Genomic DNA, 20929 nt, shown 5'->3' with positions numbered 1-20929 from the left:
TGTGACACACCCATGCCTTTAAGACTAACAGTCTCTTTGTAATTTTCTGTTTTATGCCTGTTTCCTCCGGTAGAGGAAAAGCTCTCCAGGGGCAGGGACAGAGTGTCACTGTGGCATCCCAGGCCCTGGCCCGGCACATGGAAGGTGCTCAGTGAGTATACTGTTTAGGCATGGTGACATACAAGTCTAGCAGAAAGTTAGGTATGTTTAGAATAGGTTGCTAAAATCACCTTCAGCATAATTAAGGTATCTTCAAAACAATAATAATTTCCTCAGAGTCTGCTCCAGGAGCTTCAAGGAGCTCCTGACAATGGTTGCAGGAAAATAAACAAATACAGGAAGCGCCAGGGTTATTGGGACTGGGAGGAAACTGAAAAGGGTCCTGCTTTGACTGAAGCAGGTGCAGAGCAGCTGTGCTGGGGCTGGTGTGGCCCCTGGCACAGGCACTCACCCCTGGGTGGCTGGCAAGCCGTGCTGCCAAACTGGGCCTGGGAGCCTTGTATAGAGCTGTGGGGCTGCGGACATGCCAGAAACAGCCTGAAGAGAAGCTGGACCCACCTACCCTGTCTCTGGTTCGAGAACGAACACTCACCTTGAGCACAATTTCATTGACGGTAGCAGCGTCCGATTCAAAGTAGAGGTGTTTATAGTCGTGATTGCTTAGATACGTGAGTTTAAATATTGCGTGACCTGCAGAGAGAGAAAACTGTGTTGAGGGGTTGTGGTGAGTTAACTATGGGGGGGGCCTCCATATGTTCTCCCCTATCATTCCAATTCGAGCGAGAGCAAGTGGAGGCTGAGCAGCACCTAGTCTTCCCAGGAGTAGTTCGTTTTCTCATTACAGGCTGGGTATAAAATGGACAAAGAGAAAATTTTAAAGACTCAACAGCCAGTTAGGTCCCATTCCACTCTGGAATGCATTCAGGGGAATGCCACGTTAGGAAGTCTTTACAGAACTGCTGCTATATGATAATTACATGCAAAAGGTGGCGTTTTTAAGGGAGAAGGCTAATTAACTCCACATTATTACTCTAAAAATAAACTAACTGTGTTTAAAGTCAGATAAATGAGCAATAGGAAGGAGAAGGGTCAATAGCCACACTATTATGAGGCGGCTCCCACAGCCTGGGCTCGTGCTGGGAGGGGACTCCTGCCTGGAGAGGGGATAGCCCAGTCTTAGACCTTGCTGGAAGCTGCTCCCAAAGGCCTCAGGTCATCTCAACCCTGGGAGGACAGGGGCAGGGTGGGGGGCCATGGAAAGCGGGCACCTCACAAAGCGACTGACTCCAGGGGGCAGAGCTTCTGAATATAAATCTGATCTAGGTCCCCATTCTCCATGCCCCGTCCTACCACCTTCAGGATGACACTGTCATTTCTGGGACTGCTTCCTGGTCTAGCCTCATCTCACTCTGCTGCCCGACAGGCCCCAGGCTGCCAGAGTGCTGCACACTCCCACCTGCCACACCAGCCTCTACACACGTTCTTCCCCAAGCCTGGGATGTCCTCTCTCACTGACCTGTATGGGAAAGACCTGCTGATCCTGGGTGGCTCAGCTCAACTGGCACCTTCTTGGGTGAGTCTTCATAACCACACTTCTAAGCACACTTCTTGTGTGGGCCTACCACACGGTACCGTGGCCTTCCAAAGGAACCTGCTTGTCTTATCATACCTGCGGCCATGGCTGCATTATCTGGGCCTGTCCTTTTGTGTCCAGACAGGTCAATCGGATTCCCTCTTCTAAATGGAGACATAGATGCTGGGCTGTCTAAACTGGCACAAGGACTGAGAATAAGATGAGGGGCTTTGGGACTCCCAGGCTCAGACCCATGGGGACTGGCCCGGCCTATCGGCACTGTTATCCTTGGGTTCTAAGAGACCCCTGTGGCCTTCCAAGAAATTCATCTTTCTCCTTAAGCTACTGAAGTTGGTTTCCATTACTGGCAAGCAAAGGAACAGTGCCCAAGAGAGACACGTAGTCAGTATTCAGTAAACGTTCCTAGACCAAGGAGCAGCAGGTGACATCTCTAATATAGAGGTCTCCTGCAAAATGCCCAGAAATGACCTTCCCTAGTCTTTCGACAGCCCTTAGTGTCTGTAAGATTAAAATTCAGCATATCCTTTCTATTAGCCCTTCTCATCCGTTGTCCTTTTAATTGAAGCAGCGGCTGGTCATAGTTATTAATTAATAATATATCACCCATATTACTGTAAGTTCACCTCTTTCCCGGAGAAATCTTCTTGGGGACTTTATTTACAGTAGCTAATTTTTCAGATCTCCAAAAATAAACTGATATATGTTGTACATTTGTGGCCAGAAAAGTTGAGCCACTGGTATTTTATCCTGGAAACATCATTATGATGTACTAATTGTGACTATAAATCCTAAATTGAAAAAATTACCTAATAATTTCTGAAAAACCTCACTTTCAGACACTCGACAAATTTAGCCTGATTCTAAATCGTGCTACTAAAATGTGAGAATTCCTGACTGGAAGCTAATCACTCTGTTAACATATAAATTCTGTGTTTCTAATAAGGAGGTGGACCTTACACAGAGGCATGTGTGTGTGCGTCTGTATATATTCACATTCACAGGATCTACCCCACAACATCAGAATCTTGTCGGTGACATCCCTGTGTGGAGGAACAATGCAGGCACCTTTGTTGGCCATGCTGTGAACAAGCACAGCCATCTACAAAGGACACAGGGCTGTGAAGGACAAAGAGACACCCCCTCCAGGAGGCCTTCCTGCTGACAACTGGCCACGACAGACACAGACACCAGGGCCTGGGGCTAGAAAGAACCAGAAGGTCTTAGGGAGACCTGCAGACCTGAAGCTTCGGAGTTCACTGACTACTTTGATAAGACAGCTTATGGACTGTCCACACCACCTGCTCCTGCTTGTCACTGACAAAACCGAACCAAACCTCAAAGCACTAAAGCATGTTTTGCCTGAACAACTGAGACACTGTTAAAAAGGTTTCCTGCACTTTAAGCAGAGCCCAGCCTATACACAGCACATGTAATATGTAGTCTGAACGGCCTAGGAGCCTCAGAAAGGAAGCGTTGACACTGTCCCCTTGGGACTATGGTGCCTGTGAAGCATGTCAATTGTGGGCTGACAGAGGGGAGGCCTGTGGTTCATCTGCACAGTCACGTGAAAAAAGCAAAAAAAATCATACCAAGCCAAGTCTCCTGAAAGGCTGCATATTTGAAACAAGTGACCCCAAATCCTCTGTCCTCTGAATTTTGAATGTATTTGGTTGCATGTGGAGGCTGTGTGTGTCCCCTGCCTATCCCCAGGGCTCATTCCAGCACCCATCTGAGGAAGAGTGAAGCAGGTGAGGAGGAGGAAGAGTCCCAACATTCCTCCACTCTCCTGCAAGCCTCCGGTCTGTTTGTCCTTTCCAGTGAAAGCACTCACGCCACAGGGAGAGGGGAACAGAGGGCAGAGAACGTTCTGTGGAGCACTTGTGTTTGGACTTGAACAATGACACAGCTGCAAAGTTAATCACTGGGCCGAGGCACGGTGGACAGCCACAGCAGACAGCCCCCTCTTGCTCTCTGCAAGAGTGGTGAGCGGAACCCTGGGGGGCAAGTGCAGATTAAGATCAGCAGCCATGCTGGGCCACAGGACATGGGGCGGACTCACTCCGCGGACATTTCTGCCCTGAGTTCCCCTCACTAGCAGCCCTGTTTCGCTGGGTGGCCAGAAGGGCAGTTTTCCTCAGTCTGGGCTCTGCCAGGAGCATGGGCTAGGGCAAAGGACAGAGAAATGAACATTGAGAGTCAAATATGATGAATGTGAAGAAGGTAAACGCAGGGAGCTGCCGTGGAGACACCAAGGCAGAAGCACCTGGCCAGGGGTGGAGAAGAGCCACTAGGGACAGTTTCTTGGGAGGAGCTGACACCTCGGCAGTTTTGGAGGAGGGCAGGGAGTCAGCTGGGTAAAGGTGTGGGTGGAGAAGGGTGAAAAAGAGGAAGACGCCACAGGGCAAGGAAACAGCATGGGCAAACATACAGGGTCTCCACGGTAGCTCTGGGCAGACCAGGGTCATGTGTGGCAGGCAGGTGGGAGGGAGAGGGACAGTCGCAAAGGGCTGAGAGTGCCTGGAGTCACCAGCTGATGGGGGCCACTAGTGGGGTTTAAGCAGGGCAAGTGAAAGAAATGGGCGAACTGTGTTTTAGGGTGTTCTCCCTCATTCCCTGGAGCCTGGAGGCGAGGTAAGCAGTTCCTGTAGTCAGCCAGGTAGGAGTGAGTGCAGTTTTGAGCTAGACAGGTGCAGAAAGGACACTGAAAAGGAATGGAGGCGAGAACTACACAGAAGGCAATGTTGGCAGGATGGGGAGACTCTTTCACAACAGAATAATAGCTAATAATCAGAATTCACACTTTCATAATTTCACCCAGACCAAGACCTATATATTAAAGTGTAACAATTCATTGACCTCTTGCTGGAAATGAATCTGTCAATAAACATGAGTACTTTATGCCACATGGTAAATTTCCACCATAGATGTCCGGGAAGAAGGAACTGCCCACGCTTCAATACTGACTGAACACAAGAACACCTGTTATCCGATACGATCAGCCTCAGACACCTCACAGTTCATCTCAGGTAGAAGAGGAAGAGGGGGCCAATGACCTCCTCAGCTGCAGCCCACCAGGCATCTGTCCTGGGGCATTAGAGGGAATCAGAGGTAGGCAAGTTACCCTCGAAAATTCCAAGACCACCAGCAGTTTTCATAGGAACAGGGTTAAGTCACAGGAGCTAGCTGTCTTTGTAAAAAATAGCTGAGACACTGGTTGTAAAAAATAGCTGAGATGCTGGAGACCGTGGCTCAAGCCTGTAATCCCAGCACTTTGGGAGGCCAAGGTGGATGGATCACCTGAGGTTAGGAGTTCGAGACCAGCCTTGCCAACATTGTGAAACCCTGTCTCTACTAAAAATACAAAAATTAGCTGGGCATGGAGGCACGCACCTGGAATCCCAGCTACTTGGGAGGCTGAGACAGGAGAATTGCTTGAACCCAGGAGGCGGAGGTTGCAGTGAGCCGAGATTGTGCCACAGCACTCCGGCCTGGGTGACAAAGCGAGACTCCGTCTCAAAAAAAAAAAAAAAAAAAAAAAAAAAATCAGCTAAGAAAAAGTTAAATATTAGTATGACTTTTAAAAAATGCAAAGTTTAATATTCCAATTAGCTCAAATTATTTTGAATTAATTGTTAAATTCTGTTTAAATTAAGGTTTAACAAAAGCCTGAGATATAGAGGAAAAAAAGCATAATTCCTGAAGTTAGAATTAGGATGAAATCCTAGCTCTGCCATGTTTCAGCTGTGGGACCTTGGCAAGGCACTGTCCCTTCCAAGGTTTGCCTGGTTGTAAAGGAGGGGACAGCATCTGTCAGTGATCCTTATATGTCACATATATCTCTGCATATAGCAGGGACTCAATGGGTGGAGGTGGTAATTCATTTAACTAAGATGGAACTGATATTTGATGATAAAATACTCATTACTTTGAAGATTGCATTTTTAATTGAGCCTCCTTTGAGCAGATTTGCTTTTACAGTGCTATGTAAATAAAATGCAATATTAGAGGGTATAAATGTGGCATCTAAGCACTGGTCACATGCTCAGGGCAGATACTGAAACTGCACCTCCACTCCTGAGTACTGAAGTGAAAATCTGGATATGTAGAACTGTATTTACACTTATGTAAGTTTTTCAAAGTAAGACAGAGAAGATGGAATTTAATACCAAGCAGAAACTAATTAGTGGCACAAATGTCAGAAGTGGAGACGTCGAGCTTTTGTGCTTTAATTCATCTTCTGTATTATGGATTCTAACTAAAACAGGAGGCTGTGCTGAAAAAACAGGTTCTTCCTGCCAGTTCAGTGGGTGTGGCCATGTTGGAAAGGCTGCTGTGGTCATGAGATAGGATGGCTTAAACATACAGGAACAGCACTCACAACCCTGCTAAAAGAGGTGCTCCCAGACTTCCACTGCAAATCAACTGAAAGGAGGGTCTTTTTTTGATTTTCAATTTTTGCTTCTTTTTTTGAGATGGAGTCTCACTCTGTCACCCAGGCTGGAGTGCAGTGGTGAAATCTCGGCTCACTGCAACCTCTGCCTGCTGGGTTCAAGTGATTCTCCTGCCTCAGCCTCCTGAGAAGCTGGGATTACAGGTACCCACCACCATGCCCGGCTATCAATTTTTTTACTTTTCATCTGCCTTAGGAAAAGTGTCAAGGGAGGGTCTCTTCTACTACAACCTGCCATTACTGACTGTGGCTGGCCATGACTGATCAGAGCTGGAGGTGCCAGAATGAGGCTGCAGCCAACCTTTGTCTAAACCCCCATGTGTCACCACTTGCCAAAAATATAAAAATAAACCTGTTTCTTTTCCTTATTAAAAATACTAGAAATTTAGAAGACAGAGGAAAACCTCCACACCCCACCCCAAAATCCCAACATTAGCACAATGACATTCATGGTCTCTTTCCTAACCATTCTCGCCTGTTTTCACAGTTGTAATCAGATTGTATACTAGAAGTTGAGCTTAGTTTTTTTAAGTTAAAATTTTACCATACCCCTTTCCCTGTTGCAACAATTTCTATAACCACCGTTTTCAATGGCTGCATTTTATTCCAACCAGTAGATGTGAGCTATGGGTCATGTTGCTATCTCTGTTGGGCTTCCGGGTTACTTATAAAATTGCCAGTACTATAAATAAGGCTACAAAGAACAGCTTTGAGGCTTGGGATTCTTTCTCAATTCCTTTACATCAGGCATGGATACTTTTTGAAAATTGAGTTTCCAAGGTCTGATGTCTTCTGGGCCCTCTGGCCTGAGAGGGGAACATTCTCACTGGATTTCTTGGGGGAAACCGATGGGAACACACACATTGTTTTAGGCAAAGCTGTATCTTTCTGTAGGTCCTAGTAGGAAATGCTGGACTGGGGTTCTTTGTTCTCTGGGCTGAAAACTCCCTCCTGGTTGCGTCTCCACTGTAAGCAACAGTTCTGAGCTGCCTGCAGGGAGCTTCCCCTCAAGGTAATTCAACTAGCAAAAGGGAGTGCTCCTTCCCAAGCACCCCTGCGTGGGCAGCGGCCTGGGCAACCATAGTAATGACCTCTTTGACCTCTAGAGCAGGGGCTGTGCCTGACCTACTTACATTTCTGCCTGGATTCTCAAACTCACTCTCTCTCTCTCTTTGGCTCCTTCCTGTAAACATAATTAAATCTCTAATTATAAAAACTCCCATGGCAATGTGATTTCCCTCCTTCCTCTCGTATCGAAAACATTCTTGCTAAGGTCACTATGTCCTCAATGTCGAGAGATCCAGTGGAGATTTCTCAGCTGCTTTTGACACTTCTTAAAGTCCTGGCTTCCCTGGAGGCACAGTCACCTGATTCTTGGGTCCACGTCTCCAGTCATCTGTTTCTCACATTTCCTTTGTGATCTTCTGGACCTCCACCTGTCCCTTAAGCAACGGTCTTCCTGAGTTCTATCCTTGATCAGCACCTCCTCTAACTCTACGTTTTTCCTGTGTCGGGTTTGCCCTTGGGTTTTAGTTACTACTCACGTGTTGGTGATCCTGAAGCAGCTATGTGGCCTATACCTTTCTCCAGAGTTTCAGAGCTGACCAGTGGGTATGGCTGCCACCTCCACATGCCCCCAGTGCAGCATGTCCAGAACAGACATCAGCATCTCCCCTTAAATTGGCAGTTGCGGTGGCATAACTGGAGGCTTCACCACGCACCAAGTACCGGGCATTTGGTCTCCTAGTTTTCACATGTTTATCTTCCGTCCCTCTCTATCCTGGGACCACAGCCCTCACCCAGGCCCTGATCATCTATTGATTTTTCTCTGGTTTTCCTTCTTTTGATCATGTCTTCTGCAGATTCAAACATCTACCCACCGGAATTTTTTTTTTTTTTTTTTTTTTTTGAGGCAGAGTCTCGCTCTATCCCCCAGGGTGGAGTGCAGTGGCGTGATCTCAGCTCACTGCAACCTCCACCTCCCAAGTTCAAGCCATTCTCCTGCCTCAGCCTCCAGAGTAGCTGGGATTACAGGTGCCTGCCACCACGCCAGGCTAATTTTTGTATTTTTAGTAGAGACAGGGTTTCGCCATGTTGGTCAGGCTGGTCTTGAACTCCTGACCTTGGGTGATCTCCCTGCCTTGGCCTCCTTAAGTGCTGGGATTACAGGCATGAGCCACTGCACCAGCCCACTTTTTTGAGACAGAGTCTTGCTCTGTCGCTCAGCTGGAGTGCAGTGGTGTGATCTGGGCTCACCGCAATCTCTGTCTCCTGAGTTCAAGTGATTCTCCCACCTCAGCCTCCCAAGTAGCTGGGATTACAGGCGTGCGCCACCATGCCCAGCTAATTTTTGAAATTTTAGTAGAGATGGGGTTTTGCCATGTTGGCCAGGCTAGTCTCAAACTACTGACCTCAAGTGATCTGCACACCTTGGCCTCCCAAAGTGCTGGGATTACAAGCGTGAGCCACCACGGCTGGCCAGGAGTCATCCTTTTAAAACATACCATCTGGACCCCCTACTTAAAACTCTGCAGTGATTCTTTTCCTATCATTCTCAGAATAAAGTCCAAGCTTCATAAGATGATTTTCAAGACCCTAGATCAGCAGTTCTCAAACTTTTTGGTCTCAGAAGCCCTTTATACTCTTAAACACTATTGAGGAGTCCAAAAAGCTTATGTGGATTATACCTATCAACATTTATTGTGTTAGAAATTCGGCCAGGTGTGGTGGCTAACGCCTGTAATCCCAGCACTTTGGGAGGCCAGGGGTTCGAGACCAGCCTGGCCAACATGGAGAAACCCTGTCTCTACTAAAAATACAAAAACTAGCTGGGTGTGGTGGTGTCTGCCCGAGGCTGGGCTGGGAGGCTGAGGCACGAGAATTTTGAACCTGGGAAGTGGAGGTTGCAGTAAGGCGGAATCATGTCACCGGCCACTGTACTCCAGCGTGGGTAACAGAGCGAGACTCTGTCTCAAAAACAAACAAAAAAAGAAAAGAAATGAAATTAAAACTGAGAAATTAAAAAAATATATTAATTCATTAAAATAATAAACCCATTATAAATTAACATATTTTAAAAATGGAAAAACCCTTATATTTCCCCAAAGTTAAATAAGAGTGGCATTATTTATTTATTTATTTATTTTTCTGAGACAGAGTCTCACTCTGTTGCCCAGGCTAGAGGTGCAGTGGCATGATCTTGACTCACTGCAACCTCCACCTCCTGGGTTCAAGCGATTCTCACGCCTCAGCCTTCTGAGTAGCTGCGCTACAGGGGTGCAACACCAGGCCTGACTAATTTTTGTATTTTTAGTAGAGCTAGTAGAGACAGAGTTTCGCCATGTTGGCCAGGCTGGTCTCGTACTCCTGATGTCAGATGATCCATCTGCCTTGGCCTCTCAAAGTGTTGGGATTATAGGCGTGAGCCTCCGTACCAGCCTATTTTATGTTTTGAAATCTCTTTAACATTTGGTTGAACAGAAAACAGCTGGATTATCCAATCTGATTCTGCATTTGATCTGCTGTGATATAGTTTTGCTTAAAGTAAATGAAGAAAAGCCAGCCTCACGCAGATATGTTTTTGGAAATGTGAGGCATATTTTAATGTTCTTCTTTGTAAATATTCCTCTTTGATACTATACTGAACTTGATAAATGGTATTTTCTTAAAGATTAGTTGTAATGTGGAATATAAACCTCATTAATAAACTTTTTTGTATTCTGTTACATTAAAATCTATTGGTCTGTCTTACATTTTGAATCTTTCCCCTTGCCTGCTTTTGTAACATCATGCAGTAGTCTGGAAAATATTGGTCGAATGAGTTACGCAGATTTTCCAAATGTTGACATATTTCATTTGACAATATCGAAAAAAATCACATTCATTAATATCACTACTGATATCGGAAAAGTCTTTAAGCGATGAGAAGCCAAGCTCAGTGATGGAAATTTCCCAAAACTCTAATTTTCACCTGAAAGTTTGAACTTCATCACTGGCAATAAATACTATCACTTGGTCTCCTTGAAGTGACAGACTCACTTCCTTCATTTTCAAGAAAAGGTCTGCCCAATATTCATTTGAATAACCATAGTTTGTCAGTTGTTCTTTCAAGTTATAATAATGTTCCATGAAACAAACTGGTTCAGCTTGCAATTCAAATAATTAAACAAGTGCTATTCCTTGAGACAAGTATTCTGAATGCAGCAGAAATACTTCCATGTACTTCGGTAAATAAATTAAGAACAATGGCTTATGAGGGCCTTTTGACGCTTCAATTCATGTGTAAGTTGTTCTAGTAAAATGCCACATTGCATTTCAATAACCAAGTATTGGTTGAGGTTTATTCTTCAGCTCTTAGAGAAGTAGATAAGAAACAAGTTCTGCATCTGGGAATTTCCTCCTTGGAGGGACTTAAAGTCTATGACAAGCTTGAGTTTGCAAGTACTCTATGGGAGGCTAAATTACTACAAATGAAACCTCATCTATCCAGAATCACTGGAGTGGAGAGCTATGGTAACCTTTGTGCAAAAAGCCTTTTTCCATTTTAAGCATCAAAATTCCATATTATACACCTTCCTTCTGCATTAGAGTGTAAGGAAAATACTGTTTTATCACTTTTTTCTGTATAAGTACTGAACATCATGATTCTCCCAGGGTTGCAAAAGGCTCTATGTTGTGCCACAAAATTGCTCCATACTACAATGTTTACTGAGTTTTTGGAATGCTCTTTAATAATTTTTGTTCAGTTTTATTTTTGGTCAACTCTTGTTAGCTTTCATTTCCTACTGTCTTTATTATTTCAGTTCTGTCATTCTCTCTCCCTCTTTTAATATTCTGCATTTAATATCCTTTAGGAAGAGAAACCAGATAACCAAGCAAGGATGAAATTTGTTTAAAAAATAAGACTTCATATACTCTGAGTTGGGGCTAGGGTTTACTCTTCCTTCAGGAAAGCACAGATGTTGGCTGGGTGCAGTGGCTCATGCCTGTAATCCCAGCACTTTGAGAGGCCAAGATGAGAGAACTGCTTGAGGCTAGGAGTTCAAGGCCAGCCTGGTCAACATAGTGAGACCCCCATCTCTATTTTAATAATAATTTTAAAAACCCCAAAAAACAAAAAAAAAATAAGAAAACATAGACATTTAAGTGCCTTGGCTTTGTGTCAGTGGCAGAGGGAAGACTGTGGACCTCTTTTCCATTTACAGATAACTCTGGACAAGCGATGTAGCTTCTCTGAGCCCCAGTTAACTCATTGATAAAATGGGAATATTGTCTGTATCACGAGTTGTTAGGATTACATAATCCTAAGAAGTCGTCCAACAATCTTAGAATTACATAATGAGTGTAGACACAACATCACAGAGTTGTTGCAAGAATTAAGTAATGCGTAAAAAGGACTTGGAACACTGTCTGAAGGGGGAGGTTCCCCTTGCTTCCTTTTTCACCTCCACTCTCAGACAAGCAAACTTTTCCTATAAAGGGCCAGATAGCAAATGCTTTAGGTATTATGGACCAAGAGACAAAATTGAGGATGCTTTGTAGATACACAAGAAGAGAGAAAAAAATTCTACATTTTTTATCGACAAAATTCAAAATTTAATCATCAAATACATTTTTGGGTAATACAGATCTATTAAGAAGTGTAGTTTTTTTTTTTTCCTTTGGTTGAGGGAATAACATTTCACTTAAATGGGATCCAAAATTAGTGTTCTCTATCATCACATCAATTGCAAATGTTTATCTGTAAAATCCATTCTTGCCTGATAGGCCATACAAAAACAGGGAGTGGGCTGGATTTGGCCTGTGGGCCACAGTTTGCCAGTTCCTGCTGGAAAAGGTCTCTCTTGCTCCTTCCCTTTTTCTTGGTTCATCCCATATCATTGGTAACTGATATTTTGAGTGTTCTTAGTTCTCTGTGCAGATTTGGGTTTCCTTCTGGTGTTTTTCCCCTCCAGCCTTTCACTTCTCACAGTGTAAGGTTTAGTGGCAACAAATTATTTCATTTTTTGATTGCCTGAAATGTCATTATTTCACCTTCCTTTCTGAAGGATATTTTCACTGAATATAGGATTCTAAGTTGACAAATGTTTTTCTTTTAGCACTTTAGAGGCATCATTCCATCGTCTTCTGGATTGCATTATGTCTAATGAGAAGTCAGCAACCATTCTTATCTTGGTTTCTCTATGTAATATGTCTTCTTTCTTTGGCTGCTTTTAAGATTTTTCTCTTTATCGCTGGTTCTCAGCAGTTTGATTATAATGTGCCTTGGTGCGGTTTTCTTTATATTTATCATGCTTAGCTTTCATTGGGCTTCCAAGATTGCTGGTTTGATATTTGAAATCAAATCTGGAATAGCTTTTCCCCTCCATCACCAAGACTACAATTACATATATGTTAGAACACTTGCTGTGACTCCAAAGGCTCTAATCTCTTCATCCATTTTTTCTCTGTGCCTTGAATAGTTTCTATCGTTCTGTCATAGAGTTCACTGATTGTGGCAGATCCTGAAATGGCTCCCAACGATCCTATCTTCTGCTTTTCACACCCTTGTGTAATGCCCTTGTCTTGTTTGTGGACTGGACCTAGTGACTTGCTTCTAACCAATAATACAGCAGAAGTGTTGGGATGTCACTTCTGAGAATGTTATAGAAGACTGTAACTTATTCCTTGCTAGCACTCTCTCACTCTTGCTTACTTTGATGAAGCCAGCTCCATCATGTAATGTTCTCTTTGGAGAACTGCGGGTGTTCCCAAGGAAGTAAACTCTGCCAGCAACCACTCAGTGAGCTTGGAAGACCTTGTCTGAATGAAACCCTGAGATGACTGCAGTCCCAGCTGATGTCTTGATTGCAGCCTTTTGAGAGACCCCAAGCCAGGGGACTCAGTTAAGCTGTGGGATACCTGACCCACCAAACTGTAAGACAGTAAATGTTACTGCTGTTTTAAGCCACTGTGTTTTGGGGCAATTTGTTTTGTGGCAATAGATAAGGAATGCATTGATCTTTTTTCATCATCATACTAATCTGCTCCCATTTAGTGAAAAAAAAAAAAAATTTTTTTTTTTTGAGACAGAGTCTCACTCTGCTGTCCAAGCTGGAGTACAGTGGCGTGATCCTGGCTCACTGCAACCTCTGCCTCCCGGGTTCAAGCGATTCTCCTGCCTCAGTCTCACGAGTAGCTGGGATTACAGGCATGAGCCACCATGCCTGGCTAACTTTTGCATTTTTAGTAGAGACAGGGTTTCACCATGTTGGCCAGGCTGGTCTCGAACTCCTGACCTCAGGTGATCTACCCACCTCGGCCTCCCAAAGTGCTGGGATTATAGGCATGAGCCACTGTGCCTGGCCCATTTAGTGAATTTTTTGATTCAGGCATTGTATTTCTCAGCTCTGGAATTTTCATTTGGTTCTTTTTAAGTTTTAATTTTTCTTCTTTTTGAGTTCTTTTAAGTCCTTGAACATATTTATAATAGCTATTTTAAGGTACTTCTCTGTGAATTCTATCACCTCTGACTCTTCTGGTTCTATTTTATTGATTGATTGTTTCCTTGGTTATGAGACACATTTTCCGCTTCTTTGCATGTCTAGTAATTTTTAAGTGAATGCTGGACACTATCAATATTACACTGTAGGTGTCTGCATTGTGCTGTCCTTTACAGAGTATTGGGCTTTGTTCTGGTAGAAGCTAATTTACTCGTGGATCAGTTTGATCCTTTCAAGATTCCTTTTAAACTGTTCCCTGAAAGCACAGTGATTTTAAGGTTTTGGCAAGGATTACAGCAGTCTTTAGTCTATGGCTAATTTAGTCCTATTCCTAAGATATGGCCTTCCTGGAATCACTACTAAATACTCTGGATGCTCCACTCTGGTTAGCCAGAACTCTAGTTTATAGCTCCCCAGTAGTTGTTGGCCCAGCCTTGCAAGGTCCCACTGCAGGCATGCATAGTTTAGTATACAGTGAAAGATTCAAGGGGATCTTTCTAGAGCTCTTTCTCCCTTCCATACTCTATTCTGCAAATTTCAGTTGCTTTAGCCTCCTCCACCTCTTTGTCTTCCAGCTCAGTGAGACTGTCACACTTTCCTTGGGTTCTCTCTTCCTGCGAAAATCTGGAGAAAAGCTGAAGTGATCATCAGTCTCACTTCTTTTGTTACCTTTCTCTCAGGGATCATAGTCCTGAACTGCGTATTTTCTAATGTCCGAAAGCGGTTTTTATATTTTGTTCAGTTTTCTAATCACTTACGATAGAAAGGCTAATCTGGTAGCAGTCACCATGTGTTGGAAGTTGCATATGGAGTCTTATAAGCAATACACACTTTGATTTTAATGAAACTATGGCTTACTTTTTCCATGTCTAAGAGAATAACTTAAAATCTAAGCTCTCCATTTATTTATTATGAAAACACAATTTGGAGCTTGGCAGGAGGCAAGGGAAAACAGATTATCCCCATCATTGATCCAGCTGAGAAATCTTTCACACAGAATTTTTCAGTAGGGAACAGCCCCTGCCCTTACCCTCTTCTCAATTAGGATCTCTTCTGATATTAAAATCAAGAAAGGATGAATTTGAGAAAATGGTAATTAAAATCCAGGAAAATGCAAATGTATACAAATTTTTCATTTTACCTAGGCAATTGTTTTGTTACAATGGGTCCATAAAGCCCAAGTCAACAATTAAGTGAAAACTTAATAGCAAAAAGGAGGCTTCTCCTAGGAGAAAAAAAAAAGTTGATACCCTCAAAATGTTTTCTACTCTAACAAATATCAATATTCCAATCAACACAAATTTTCTTTCTTGTTTATTAATACGTCCAAGGGAAAAATGAAGAAAATTTACAGAGAATGTAAAAGAAAACTCACTGACTATCTCAGCACCAGCCAATTTTCCTCATAGACATTCTCACACATTCTGTAAACATACCCATGACATCCCCTATGAGCAACTCCAGTGCCTGATGGCGAATATGGGAGGTGTGCTCTTCTTACCAACTATCTGGGGGTCAGAGAAGAATCTTCTGACTCCAAAATTCAGAGTGTTGATCCTTCTAGGGCCCACTGTATCAAAACGCCTTTTTTCTAGGAACTACAGAGACAAGCACGTTGGTACCATCTGTCATACACTGAGGGTCAATAGCAATAGTTTAAGAGTAAGATGTTGGGTCTCCCTTGTCACTACAACTGTGAGAAGTTCTCCACTGTGCCCCCATACGCCTTTTTGAAGAGCCACATAGGCTGGGCGTGGTGGCTCACGCTTGTAATCCCAGCACTTTGGGAGGCCGAGGCGGGCGGATCACGAGGTCAGAAGATCGAGACCACGGTGAAACCCTGTCTCTACTAAAAATACAAAAAAAAAATTAGCCGGGCATGGTGGCGGGCGCCTGTAGTCCCAGCTACTCAGAGAGGCTGAGGCAGGAGAATGGCGTGAACCCGGGAGGCGGAGCTTGCAGTGAGCCGAGACTGCGCCACTGCACTCCAGCCTGGGCGACAGAGCGAGACACTCTGTCTCAAAAAAAAAAAAAAAAAAAAAAAAAAAAAAGAAGAGCCACACTTGCTCTTGGCTGATTCCAAATTCCAGAGGCACTTTTAAATCTCATTGTGCCTAGGCAGAATTAGAGAAAGTCATCAAGCACTGGTGATGACTGGACACAAGCTGCTGGATTTCTGGAGGAAGCAGGGAGTGTAAATAAATAGGCATGACTAGTGCACAAGTCAGATGTCAGCTCATGATGACCAAGTCAGTCAATGGGACACACGTTGGCCTGGCTGAGTTCTCAGGGACCTGGCCAATGCTATCAAACTCCGCCAAACTGTTCCCTGAAAGCGCAGTGATTTGCCTGTTTAACAGCAGATTGCAGCTTGAGGTTACTGGAAACCAAACTGGGTCAGAGAACCTAAGAAGACAGTTCAACATTAGATGACGCAAGCTGGCCATCTGCTTACGGTTTTTCTCCACCTTTACCCTGCAGTGCACTCCAAGTCTTTCCCTCTCACACACTTGGAAAAATTGTGGTGGTCCCCCTGGTTGCCTAAACCCATCTCCCCGGCACTCTCTTGTTTTGGAAGGAGATGAGAAATAAATCAAAATGCACTAAGCAGCACTTCCACAGGCACTCGCCTCCTTCATTGAATGTGCACCTCATCAATCACACTATTGTCTGCTTGAAAGGCGAGCCTTGTAAATGTCATATCCACTCAGGCCCAAGGAGAGGCGCATCCAAATGCAGCAAGGAGTTTTAATTGGATAGTGTAATTAAACTAAAAAACCCCAGCAGACTTCCTTTGACAGGATAGATGAAGACCCCTTTTAATAGGGCTAGGAAACATATCTGTTAAAAGGATGAGGCACTGCCTGCTCCTGATTGTGCTCCAGAGTACTCTTATGAAAAGGCAATTCAATAACTGGGGCATTAATATGTGAGAGTCCGTTGTGTTCTGTAATCAGGCAGTACTTACTGTATTTGATCTGGAACTTATGAAATAAGTCCTTGTTAGAGAATAAAAACACAACATAACGTGTCCACCTAATGTCTGGAGTGCCTGGATCTCCCGGGAGTGGACAGAGCCTGAGGAAGGGCTGTAGCCTTCCTGGGCTGCAGCTCCAGTTATACTGGAGTATAACTGCAGGTGCCTCATCTACTGGGCCCTCAGTGCACCAGCAGGGTTGTGGATATCCACCCATCCACCTTGGGGCTGTAGCTCTTTCATCCAACGGTAACTAAAGTCATCCTCATTCCTCTTTCACACATTTCGTGAGAGCATCCCAAGAATATGACAAAATTCCTGGGTATCTCCTCCCTTAGGAACCAGAATGCCTATCACATGAGAGAGAGAGAGCACATGAGCGAGCAAGAGCGCACATGCGTGTTCTCTGCTAGAACTACCCATGTCAAATAGGGAGAAAGAAATCAGGTGGCGAGGATCTGATGGATAGGCTGGGGTGTGCCCAGGGTGATTTTAGTAACAAGCATGAATCCTTCAGCCACAGTCTCCCTACTCTCCTTTGTTGGGGGTGGGGGATGCACATACTGGCACATTCAGCCACACACATACGTGCGAGGCCTGCAGCTCTACAAACAAGTAACAAAATCAGTGAGAACATATGAAGAAGTTTGTATCTTCACAAGGCTGTCTTACACGTGGTCCATGAAAACCCCTCGCAGCTGGAATGCCAGTTTAGGGAACCCAGCATCTGGGTAGATCAAGACAGCCTCTGAGCTGGGGCTAAGGTGGGATGCAGAGGTGAGATTTCAGATCAGCCCATCTATAGCTTTCCAAAAACCAGCTCTGCTTTGTTTACATAAACCTTGAAGTCAGTTTCCCTGAGCCCTCAGGGTTTGTTTAATGACTGACTGCTTTTACACTTCTTAAAGCCTGTTTGGAGCTGTTTGCAAACCTATGAACATTCTTAATACTGGTCTTTCACTATGGATTGATGAACCCATTAAAAACATGTAAGTGAATATGTATAATCTAGGAAAACTGGATACTGAATTAAACCATCAAATACCCTTAGTTTAACTGAAAACTACATACAAGCATTTCAGCCATCAATTTGGCTATCACTTCTAGCCAGTATGAATTCTGCTGGAAAAGCTATTTTCGTGCAGATGTGGAATTCAATGGGAAAGACTGACTCGTGTACCAACATCAATCAAAATGTCGACTTCCCTGGCAGCTCTCAACAGTAAGGCAGGTTCAAAGGTCACAGGATAAAGAAAAAGCCAAGCTCTGGTTCAGCTCTAATATCTCCTCGGTAGAAGTCTTGCAAAAGTACCCCCTTCTGTATTAGCCTTGCTTTCATTAATCTTCTTGCCATCTTCTTTAACTAGTCATGCAGAACCGCTCGATAGCAAGACGTATAATGGGGAAGGCCCTGTGCCTATTACCGCGTTAACATTCTCTTAAGCCCCAGTGCAACAATGGAACGGGAAGGCAAAGGAAATCTGCGACTGCAGGGTGCAGTGCAGGCAATTCAATTACAGCCTGGACTTACCTATGTCCTTCTGACCTATAAAACACAAGAGGCCTTTGTGTCTAACTGGCTTGGCCATTAAGGTTGCTGAAGATCACAACAATGCTGATCTTTTCTATTTAAGCTAAATCAATGTGGACAAATCATTATTCAGTAGCTTTAATTTAATTAGTAAATTAAATACACTACTTTACAGATCTTGTCAAGTACTTATGAAAAGAAAGATTCATTTAAGTGGTAGGTCACCAATAAGCCCAGCTCATTTAACTCATAGCCTTAACTGAATCTCATTTCAAATATCCAGCAGGTTCTAGTCACTAGGGTTTACTAGTCTTCTGCAGTTGTGGTTAACTCAACCCCAAAGAGTTATTATCTTGCATCCAAATGGTATTTTGGACAAAAAGCAAAACAAAACAAAACAAGAAATCCCCTAACATAACCAGCATGAACAGAATCAGATTTCCTTTGAATTATACTATTGCAAGAGAATGTAATCAGGTTACCTCTATTATGTTGCTTCCTTAAGATTTTATATGATCTATGCTTAATTGAGATACAGCGCTCTCTTCAGCTATAAAGACGACAGCTACTTTATTAAGGTTTAAATCTGATTTCTTAATGATAGGCTGCTTCCTTTAAAGACTCTAAACCTGCACAACCTTCTTATGATGAAACCAGATCTGGCATGGCTGAGTCTGGTTCTGAAATACAGCCTGAGTGTCTCTGATGGGTACCAGCTTCACAGAAAGGTCTCTTGCTTTTGTTTCAGGGTAGGAATGTGAGGCTAGTGCTTAAAAAGAGAGCTACAGCATTCAAAGCCTGTGTCTAGAACCGGACATGGTGGCGCATGCCTGTCGTCCCAGCTATTCGGTGGGTTGAGGCGGGAGGATTGCTTGAGCCCAGGAGTTTGAGTCCAGCCTGGGCAACATAGTGAGACCCTGACTCATATATTAAAAAAAAAAAAAAAAAAAAAAAAAGCCTGTATCTAGATGTATATAAGGATGGAAAATTATTTCCCTAAGAAAATTTAAACATGGTGTTTCTGATATGGAAACGTTCTCCTCTTGTATGTGTTGTATACATCCTTGACCAGTTATAATAAATTAAAATCAATTCACCTTTTAGGGGCTTATGACATCTTTCAAAATAGCAAAATCTGACATAGGGAATCACTAATTTGAATAATAATGGCAGCATGATTTTTCTTCTCCTTAAATCTAGAAAGGCAGGATTTATTCTTAATTTCTCAAGGCTTGTGATACACAGATTTTCTCAAATAAGTCTTTTAAGAATACATATTTATGTGTACAATTTTTTAGGCATGTATCTATTTAGCCATTACGTTCAAGTCCTTAAACACTCACAGGGACAGAGCAATAAATCTTCCCTCTGAGACCCCAGCCTAAGAGGGAGAAGTCGAGGGGAATGGAAAGAGAGCCACAGAACTGTTGTTTACGAAGCACGGCTTCTGAGCCTGGGTCTCTCTGGTCCTGCAATATGTGTAATTATGTATTTCCCTGCAGCCGCTCAAATGCTCAGTCTCTTTGCCAAGTCAGCTATTCACACACTTTTTGGATATGGCATCAATTAAACTTGAGTTCTATGCCTTATGACGACCAAATTAATGGTTTGACAGCGGCTTTCTCAATAAACACTGCAAACTGGCCACAGTCGAAGGTTTAAAAACCATTTCTTTTCTGTTCAAAATTCTGACAAACATGTCTCAAGTAAGACTGGGGACAACTTCATTATCCTCCCTACACTTAATGTCTTTTTGTAAAGAAAGCTGTTTAATAACATGTCTGCTCTGTTTTCACAACTAAATTATTCCGGTTGGTCACACGTTCCAGTCTTTGGCAAGACACTTGTGTTACCAGAGATAAAAACATGAAAAAGGAAATATATTGCAGAAATCAAAAACCTTATCTACTTCTAGACTCTCTCTCTTTGCCATAATTCATTCAAGAAGGCCCCAAGAATAATTTTTGATGTAAACTCAGCTACAAACATACATCACTATGCTGATAAAAATCACAGGCTAAACTTATGAAATATAGTGACTTTCATTTCTTTAGTGATGTTAAAATAACTTTTTTCTAAGGTTCAACAGACACAAAAGATAAAAAGGGTTACCATTAATCCTTTAAATAATAAAGAAACAGAAGACGCCCCACAGATTAATTCTATGGTCTGAGGATGAACTTGTTAGATTGAGTCACTGAATTAATTTGATGAAGATACTGGAAATCATAAAACACATAGCATCAAGCCGATTCATTTAATACATCTTTGTTTGGGCACTTTACAACATAAATTATGTGGAATAACTTTTGGATTCTAAATTCTGGCTTCACTAAGTTCAGTTTTCAGTTAACAAACATTCAGTGAGGACAACTCTGCAGGCTCCGTGCTAGGGAGTGAGGACACGGAAGCCAGTTCTTGGGTCAGTTAGTTCAGTATGGAGATGGAGGTGGGAGGGACGGGTGGGCCTCCAATGGATAAATACAGCACAAAGGGGTATTCCTAGAGGCATGTGCAAATTCCTGGGGGCAAAGTGAACAGAGAGAGCCTGACACTGGAGCTGGGTCTTGAAAAATGAGCAGGCTGAGTACAGGGAGGTGGAAATGTTTGTAAGTTAGAGAGGGGGTCTGGTTCGAAAGGCATATTCCAGGCAGTGGGAACAGCACAGAATGCATCGTGTGCAAGTAGTTACAGTGACCACAGCCCAAATGTGAGATGGGAAACTATGGGCTATGAGGCTAGCGTGTCAGCTGCTTGTCAATGTCTGCAAAGGCTATGCTGAGCAGTCTGCATTTTATTCTGTAAGCCTATTTCAAATTTTTTTTCTGGCTGAGAGTGGTGGCTCACGTCTGTATTCCTAGTACTTTGGGGGACTGAGGCAGAAGGATGGCCTGAG

General features: G+C 43.4%; 1 protein-coding gene across 10 annotated transcripts in view; it reads right to left on the bottom strand.

Annotated features, from left to right (window-relative positions):
- MAPKAP1 (MAPK associated protein 1) overlaps positions 1-20929 on the bottom strand; it is a 274565-nt gene that overhangs the window by 5331 nt on the left and 248305 nt on the right. For all 10 annotated transcript variants that reach the window (XM_063636008.1, XM_063636007.1, XM_063636012.1 and 7 more), the window contains one exon: positions 593-690. In XM_063636008.1, the coding sequence (XP_063492078.1) occupies positions 593-690 (98 nt within the window). The remainder of the gene's footprint in view (positions 1-592; positions 691-20929) is intronic.

Source organism: Symphalangus syndactylus, chromosome 3 (assembly GCF_028878055.3).
Source record: "Symphalangus syndactylus isolate Jambi chromosome 3, NHGRI_mSymSyn1-v2.1_pri, whole genome shotgun sequence".
Classification (NCBI taxonomy): Eukaryota; Metazoa; Chordata; class Mammalia; order Primates; family Hylobatidae; genus Symphalangus; species Symphalangus syndactylus.
This window is presented reverse-complemented; position numbering and strand designations above follow the sequence as displayed.